The sequence below is a fragment of the Otolemur garnettii genome, unplaced genomic scaffold (assembly GCF_000181295.1).
Source record: "Otolemur garnettii isolate 467f Iridium unplaced genomic scaffold, OtoGar3 scaffold00001, whole genome shotgun sequence".
Lineage (NCBI taxonomy): Eukaryota > Metazoa > Chordata > Mammalia > Primates > Galagidae > Otolemur > Otolemur garnettii.
The window spans coordinates 34,077,603-34,086,937 of NW_003852396.1; the positions used below are offsets into that span (position 1 = coordinate 34,077,603).

Sequence of the window (9,335 nt, forward strand, 5' to 3'; positions counted from 1 at the left end):
CAAATGGAAATGCACTATTACAATTTGTTGTCTGTTCATTTATTTAATAATGCATGTTATTTTTATTATTATTATTTTAGGTGGAAGATTTTGTTTTTATTTATTTATATTTTACTCATCAGCCTAGCTCACAGAAACCTCAAACTCCTAGGCTCATGCAATCTTCCTGCCTTTGTACCATTCCTTTGTATATTTCTCAAGGTTTATTTAAGTATTTACCTATTAATGGACAGGTGTGTGTTTCTAAGATTTTGTTGTTTAAAGAAGTTATATGAACATTTTGTTATAGGGATTGGTTCTTTTTTTTCTTTTGCACAAAGTATTACTGAAGAATAAATAGGTAGAAATGAGATTATTAGAGAAAAGGGTATGTGCATATTTTACTTACTTATTATAGCATTTTTTGCCTGGTCACCCAAATATACAACATGAAACATAAACACTAAAATATAAGTGTACAATATAAATACCCACAATGATAACAGGTAAGTTTTTATTTTTATTTTTATTTATTTCAATAGCTTTAGGGGATACCTTTTTTGTTACAAAGGTATTTCTTTTAATAAATGTAGGTTTTTAAAAAAAACATTCATTATGCAGTACTATCACAATACAGATGAACTTAAGAACAGCTCAAGTATTCAGTGAAATACTGAGAGGTGAACTGAATTTTTTTTTTAATCATAACCAGAAAATCTTATGTGTTTACTTGCTTGTTGAGTCTTTGCCAATCGAATCTTTTTTTTTTTTATTTTTGAGACAGCGCCTCAAGCTGTTCGCCTGGGTAGAGTGCCATGGCTTCCCTGCTTACAGCAACCTTCAACTCCTGGGTTCAAGTGAGTCTCCTGCCTCAGCCTCCCAAGTAGCTGGAATCACAGACACCCGACACAACGCCCGGCTATTTTTTGGTTGCAGCCATTATTGTCATTTGGTGGGCCTGAGCTGGATTCGAACCCACCACCTTAGGTGTATGTGGCTGGCGCCTTAGCTGCTTGAGCCACAGGTGCCGAGCCTGCCAGTGGAATCTTTTCTGCTTTGGTGATTAACTTTCCAGTGCCTCTTTTCTTTTCCCGAGGCTGATCTACTCAGGCAAGAAAAGTAAAAGCAGAGCCAAAAAAGAACCTGTCCTAGCCACCCTGTGTAGGCCTTAGCCAAGCCACAGGCGTTTCTGTTGTCTGTATGTTCCTCCCTTGTCATGCGCGGGGCCTAGATTGTAACCTAGTAACTTCTTTAGGCTTCCGTTGCCTTTGAGGGCAGGTAGCTCAATTGGTCTCAAGGAGGAGGATAAATCTGACCTTCCCCCTGAGCCCGGGACCTTGAGGATGATGTCATGTCTCTCTCTGTTTTATGACGCACATGTGCACTCTTGCCCTGAAAAGTGGATAAAAGAGAGGCGAGAGATTGGGGTGAGGGGGCTCAGTTTTGGAAATGCTGTTTTTCTGCTTTCCTGCAGCCGAAATAAAGCTGCTTCCTCTAACCAACTGGTGCCTGGAGTCTTCTGTCTATGTCGGTTTCCCGCTACGCTACCAGTACCTTTGTTCATGATCACCAGAAAGAATCTCAATTTTCCAGCAGTGTTTCCTTTTAATTTCCGTATGTGCACTTACTGCTTGAGCATCCTCAGGAGTTTTAAATCTTGCATGGCATTTTGTATCTCCTTCTAGCAAATCAACATAAACAACTTCTGAGATGGCCGCCAAAGTATCCCGGACTTGTTTTCTTCCAGGTAGAGGCTCAGTGCTAACAATCTCCACAATCACTCCACTCACATTGTATTTGTATTTGTATTAACTTTCTCCTGGGGGGTGGGTAGACACACTCTTTACTGTTGGTTTCTTCATCTTTTGTTCCAGAATTAGGAGGTACCCCACAATCTGTTTCCATTTTGTTTGGGATATTGTTTTTTTTTTTTTTAAGAAGCCACACTAGCTTATTGCAGTGCTAAATACTCTTTTTTTCAAATCCATGCATTCACTCTTTGACAGTACTCTTAATTGTATAACCTCTTCTCCCATTTCATGTCTCTCTTTATGTTTTTTCTTATGTTTCCTTTTTGTTTTTAAGATAGAACTATCTTTTACGTCACCAGTATCCTTTTTTTCTAAATCTATTTTCTCTAGAAACTTTTGAAGCTTCTTTTTGAATGATGTCTTTCTGAGCCATTTTCTTTACTTTTGATCTGGGAGTTAGGGCTTCTGCATCTTCAGAGGTGCTTCTCTTCCTCTTCCCTGTTCTGACTTCAGGTAAGCTAGATACTTCAACTCTTTCCTTTTTTTCTTTTTCTTGGAGGGTGGCTTTTGGGGCTCAGTAGTTTCTACTTCAGAGCTCTTAGATGTGAGTCTCGATCTTTTTATTTTACAGACACTCACATTGCTTGAATCAGTATTTAACTCTTTCACCTGGACATTGTCCTCTTTCTTCATTCGGCCTTTTTTCTTCTTTTTCTTTTTCTTTTCTTCAACTGCTCTTAAGGAAGGAATGGGTTTATTCTTTCCTGTCTTAGGAAATATGCCAGGTTTTCTTGGTGCTTCCTCTGGTGGGTTGTTAAGAAACTCAATAGCTTTTGCTGCTTGTTCTTTTGTTTCAAATTCCACAAAAGGCAAATCCCTTTGGATCTCTAGTAGACTTATAATGAGGTATACTTATGTGAACAACATTGCCACATTTCCCAAATACTCTTTCAATCCAGCTGTGATTAACATTTTAAGGAAGTAACTCCACATACACTGTCCTCTCATCTTCATCCTTTGGTCTTTCACCCAGTGGGGTTTTCCTTCTGATTTTGGTACCTTCTAAATCCAGCTCTACAACAGCTGAATTTTTCAAAGCTCTGGCTATTAACTTCCCATCAGTAGTTAATTTTTTCATTTTGTTGAAAGACACCAGGAGTGGTATATCAACATATCCATTTCTAGATTTTTCTATCTGCTTATGAAGAAATGGGTCCTTGTAAAGATTTGCATCCCCAAACCAGAAGTCTACTTGCTTTGCAATATCTGCAAGCACCTGTTTAACTCCAGAACTTTTCTTTTTTTCTACTTCCTTTTTCTTTTCAGTGCTTTCTTCTTCCATTGCCTTTTCTTGGTTTCCACTTTCAGTTTCCATTCTCAGTTCAATTCCCAATATACAGGGTCAAGTTACTGGGTCCTCCAGCCCTTCTCGTCTCCTGATCAACAGATAAGATTTTGACATGTATAATAGTTTCTTAGGATTGCTGTAATAAATTACCACACACTGAATGGCCTTAAACAACAGATTTTTTTTTCTTTTATATTTCTGGAGAATACAAGTCTGAGGTCTGGTTGACAGTAGGGCCATGCTTTCTGTGAAGGTTCTTTCCATGCTTCTCTCTGAGCTGCTGACGTTTGGCAATTCTTGGCATTCCTTGGCTTGAAAATATAATATTCTCATGTCTGCCTCCGTCTTTGCATGGCATCCTCCCTGGGTGTCTCTTCACATCACCCTCCTTCTGTGCCTGTCTGTGTCCAAATGTCTCTTACAGTGACACTAGTCATTAGATTAGGTCCCACTTTAATCCAGTATAACCTCATTTCAACATGATTATATCTGCAAAGACTATATTTCCTAACAAAGTCACATTCTGAAGTTCTGAGTGGACATAATTTTGGAGGGATGTTATTCAACCCAGTAAAACATGCATGTGTTTTTTTATTCCTTATGTAATCAAACTTCTACAACTATTATTCTTATAAAATAAAATCATATTTACACATAATATCAGGTCTGACAATTAAGTTTGTGAACTCATTCTAAAAAAAGTGCTACATACCCTTTGTGATGATTATCACTATAGTCATCCTAAGGGAAGCTATGAATTGCCACCAATGCCTAGTCCATGCTTCAAAGCAATTTTGGAATGACCATCAGAACTATCATCACATGTCACACAAAAACATGCAACAATGGTAATGAATGCCACTAAGCAACACACTACTATGCATTGACACGAACACAGCTATGAGACACTGATAAAACAAGGTTATAGACCTTACCGATTTATTAGTAAAGTGCTGTCAAGGTAAGTGAATAATGGCAAATTTGCAAACTTAATTGTCAGACCTTATTTTAATAATAGCTCTGATAGTCATTCCAGAAAAAGAGTTCCAAAATTGCTTTGAAGGGAGTACTAGCCACTAGCATTGTGTATAGCTTCTCAGAGGGAGTACTTCAAAGGTAACTGTAGTGAAATTCAGCAATGAGCTATGTAGCACATTTTCTAGGATTAGTTTGCAAACTTAATTGTCAGACTCTGTATTTGCAATTTATTACTTAAACTAATATTGACATATAGTACATATTAACTTCATCTCACTTTTAAAAAACTATTTTGTAGTATTCAGCAACCAATCCTTTGTTAGTATCTACCACTGTAGGTTGATTACAATAATTCATTTTTACAAACAATGCTATAATTTTTTTTGAGTCTCTCTTGTCACCCTCTGTAGAGTACTGTCCTATCATAGCTCACAGCAACCTTAAATTCTTGAGCTAAAGCAATTTTCTTGCTTCAGCCTCCTAAGTAGCTGGGACTACAGGGCACCCACCACAATGCCCAGCTATTTTTAGAGACGGGGTTCTCTCTCTGACTCAGGCTGGTCTTGAACTGTGAGCTCAAGCAATCTACCCACCTCAGCTTCCCAAGTGCTAGTATTACAGGCGTGAGTCACTGTGCCCAGAAACACTATGATTTTAGAGCAGGAGTTGGAAAACTATGAACTATGAATTAAATTTGGCTAGATGCCTGTTTTTGTAAATAAAGTTTTATTGGAACACAGACGTCCTTGTGAGAATCACAGCTCCAGTAACAAGTGAACATGCAACTAAAGTGCTTCTGTCAGGTGTAGAAAACCTGCAGTCTTGAAAACTGAGGAAGACGTTAAGATCCAGATGGGTGCCTGTCAACTTTTGGCTCAGAGGAGGCTGTGGTGCAATGTTCTTCAGTTATCCCAAATCTGGGTTCAGCTGACACCAGCCATCTCACCATGTCGCCTAAGTTTGATCCCAATGAGATCAAAGTCATGTATCTGAGGATTGTGACCCAAAGAAATTAACCTGCAGCATGTGAACAGTAGTAGTCAGTGCCATGATACAGCCATAGAAGAGATAACCAGGTGCCTGGCATTAGAGACTGCAATGGAAGCTGGTCCCAGCAGTGGCTTCTTCTAAATGTCACTCTTCCAGAAATATTCTAATAACAAATTTGCAGAAAGAAAGAAAGAGAGAAAGAAAGAAAGAAAGAAAGAAAGAAAGAAAGAAAGAAAGAAAGAAAGAAAGAAAGAAAGAAACAAGAGGAAGGGAGGGAGGGAAAGAGGGAGAGAGAGAAGGAAGGAAGAAGGAAGGAAGGAAGGAAGGAAGGAAGGAAGGAAAGAGAGAGAGAATTGGGCTAAATCAGCCTACATTTCTGCCACATTCTTAAGTAGCAAAAATGGAAAAATGCTTTCCTCCTCTGTAGGATGTAAGGTTTATCACCCATTAGTACTTAGATGCCTCTGATTTTTCCCTACCTGTGAACCAGTGATCATGTAAACAAAAACATTTGGACCCCTGTAATATTTTTGCAGAAAGTAGATGAATTCTGAAGAATGGCTATAGATTATTTTAGACTTAAAAAGCAGCTCTGATTGCAAGTAGGGTGCCAGATGTGGCATCACAGCTAAAACAATGTGTATAAAGATGTTTGTACATAGTATGTAGTCATTGATTTGTAAAATGCATTTACTTTATTTCAACTAAAAAAGTGAATGATAGGAGAGAGAACTTGCTGCTGGGCATATCCTAGAGCCCACTTTTTAATGGATTTGTTTGTTTTTTTTCTTGCTGATTTGCTTTTCTTTGTTGATTCTGACATTAGCGCTTTACTAGATGTATAGTTTGTGAATATTTTTCCCATTCTGTAGATTATCTATTTGGTGTGTTGGTTATTTGGTTAGGTGTGAAAAAAAATCCTTTTAATTTACTCAATTTATTTGTTTTTGTTGCTGATGTGATTGCCATTAGGGTATTTATCCTAAATTCTTTGCCTAGACCAATAACTAGGTCTTCTTACATTTTACATCTTCTTCTAGGATTTTCCCACATCTTCTAGGATTCTTATAGTTTCATGCCTTACATTTAAGTCTTTTAAATCTTGAATTAATTTTTTGTGAGTGATGAGAGATATGGATCCTGTTATATTATTCTCCATGTGGCTGGCTACCCCACATTCCCAGCACCATTTGTTAATAGGGCTTTTTTCCTCCAATGTATATTGTTGCCCACCTTTTTTATTTTGAACTTATCTTCATTTTGTTTAACTTTCATCTAACTAGCTAATTTTGTATTTATCTTATTACATTGTGTAATCAATTCATTGATAACTATATACTTGTAATTAATATAAATAATTAAATAGACATTTCACTCCTTACACTGATTTAAATTATATCAACAAAGGAATGCTTCATCACACCAATATAAGTTGATTTTGTATATGACCTGATTCATGTTGGAATATCACTTCAGGGACAAATAGCTACCTACTCACATGTGCCTTTTTATGAGTAAGGTCCTCATCATAGAGGTCTTTTGAATTAGATATCTAAATATAGTTTCTCTTCACAATAAAACTTTTATACTGTGTATTTCAGCAGTCCCTTAATCCTGTCTACACATCTCATCCTCATATTCCATCTTTGCTGTCATATGCACTCAGATCATCATAATCATTCTGTTAGTATTGGAAACATGTCCCATCGGCATTGCATTAAAAAAATTATTGATGACAAGGCCAATTGCCTTACGAGTTAATAAATGTTAAGGTGGCACACGAAGATAATGGATATTCCACATTCATTTAAATAAGGAGAGATTGGTTAGAAACAAACATGTAGAATTGTTGAGAAACAGAAAGAAAACTGAGGAAAAAATAAACAGTCCATTGAGACAAGTAAATATGATATTGGAGCATTTACAGAACAATTTTGTGGGGGTAGTTGATGAACACGAACACAGACCTGAGTGACATCTGAAGGTATGAGCCATTATGCTGCCTCTGTTAAATAGACATAGAAAGAGATTTCTTAGGCTTTCTCTTTTAGTGTTCGTATTCAATGAAATGTGTACAAAAACATTGGCCCTTCACACAAGGAAAAATAAAATCACTCCATGGTCTGTTCTTTCCATAGCTCATTTGGAGATCCATCTGGGATTTAGATACTTGGGCAAAGGCATCAGTTGTCCTTATTACTCATGTGCTGACAGGTTTATTGCTGGGATTCAAAGTTTATGAAGTGCCTTTGCACAGGCATTTTTCCACCTTTTCCCGTATTTCCTTCATCTTTATACCATAGATGATGGGGTTGACCATTGAGGGTATAAGAAGATAGAGATTGGCAAGGAGAACATGTGCATGAGGTGGGATATTGCCACCAAAGCGATGGATGATAGCGGAAAAGAGTCCAGGTCCATAAGAGATAAGGATGACAAAGAGATGGGCTGAGCAGGTGTTGAAGGCCTTGAAGGTGGCATCTCGAGAGTTGAGACGAACTACAGACTGAAGGATGAGGGCATAAGAGAAGCCAATGAGCAGCAGATCAAGTCCCACCACAAGCAGGATCACAAAGAGCCCATATATACGATTAGGTCTGGTGTGGTTACAGGCCATTTTTGCCACAGCCATGTGATCACAGTAGCTATGAGGAATTACTGTACGGCAGAAGGTCAACCTTTGAACGAGAAAGGGAACGGGGAGGACAAGAATCATCCCCTTAGCTAGAGCCAGCAGTCCCAGGCGTCCAACTAGGGAATGGCTCATAATTGTGTTGTACCGTAATGGCACACACACAGCCACAAAGCGGTCAAAGGCCATTGCAACAAGTATGGCTGATCGCACCACCGATGTTCCATGGATGAAAAACATCTGGGTGAAACAGGCCTTGGCAGTTATGTCCCGATCATTGAACCAGAAGAGGAAGAGAAGCTTGGGCACCAAGGCCAGAGTGGATATGAGGTCAGCCACCAACAGCAGAGCCAGGAGCAGGTACATGGGTGTGCGAAGTGTGGGCTCTATGACCACCAGGAAGAGGATAGCACCATTGCCAATGAGGATAGCCAAAAACATGGAGAAGAAAGTAACAGATAGCCATAAGTTCTGTGACTCTAAGCCAGGTATGCCCATCAGAGTGAAGGTCATGAAGCCGGAATGGTTGAAGATTAGCATGGTAGAAACATGGTGGTTGCTTAGGCACCTGCCAATAAGACATGGGTAATGGCTTGTTTTAATAGGTTTGGGTTATAATGACTTGCTGAGATATGGCCTAGAGCAGAGGTTCTCAACCTGTGGGTCATGACCCCATTGGACTATGTTAAAGGTTTGTGGCATTAGGAAGGTTGAGAACCACTGGCCTAGAGGATGATGGCAGAATGACTCCTTAGGATTATCAAATCCATAATCTGGTTTAAAGTGTACCTCTAAGTACCTACCTTGTTTTCACAATCATTACTTTATGAGTCTTTGTCTTCTTTTCTGTATAAGGGAAGTTGTACTGGAACTCTACTCTCACCGTTCCCAGTTTAACAATTCTATACTTCAATAAATATTTGTGAAGTGTGAGTAACTGAAGTAGGAGAAACCAACTTTATCCCAGACAATATGGAAGAGCCTGACAGTAGAGCTATTCCCTTCTCATTGAGGAGCATCCAAAATATATATAAAGAGAGAAAACATACTTCCTTACCCCTCATTCCAGGAGTGCAGACCTGTTAGAGGAAATCTGTAAGTTCCTTTGATTTTATTTTTTGTTTCTCTGGGAAAGGTCCACTCTTGGGTGGTGATTCCTTTCCTACCCATAGTGATTTCTGGATTTTTATTTTTGGACAAAATATAAAAGATATAATGTGCCAATAAGGATTATTTTCACTGAAATAATGTATATGTAACTTATATAATTCTATAATTGCCTTAAATAATGTAAAAATTGACTGTCTTCCACTTTCTCCCAGGGTATGCACATTTGCACTCTGCTAAACAGTCCTTGGAGGCTTTTGACCTGGCTCATACGTGACTCTCTAACACACTACAGCTGGAATTCATGTGTAAATTTTATTATCTTTAATTATAAAGTATTTACTTAAAATTAGTCCACTGAGGTACCCAAGAGTACTCATTGATTTTTCAGTTCTTATCATGAATTGAGCAGAATTTGACTCTCCTTTCACGATCTGCAGACAGTCTAGGCAGTAATTAAGTCAAGACCTCTTTCCACCTCTGTGGCACCTGCTATCTCCCCCTTCTCATACATTGTTCATTCCATCTATATATATTTTTTAGGTCATAG

General features: G+C 38.3%; 1 protein-coding gene and 1 pseudogene across 1 annotated transcript; both read right to left on the bottom strand.

The window, feature by feature from the left end:
• Positions 1-677: 677 nt before the first annotated feature.
• Positions 678-3,105, bottom strand: LOC100966609 (annotated as a pseudogene).
• A 4,177-nt stretch (positions 3,106-7,282) lies between these two features.
• LOC100966922 (putative olfactory receptor 52P1) lies at positions 7,283-8,218 on the bottom strand. The gene has a single exon (XM_003781461.1). The coding sequence runs from the start codon at positions 8,216-8,218 to the stop codon at positions 7,283-7,285; it is 936 nt and encodes a 311-aa protein (XP_003781509.1).
• Between the last annotated feature and the right edge of the window lie 1,117 nt (positions 8,219-9,335).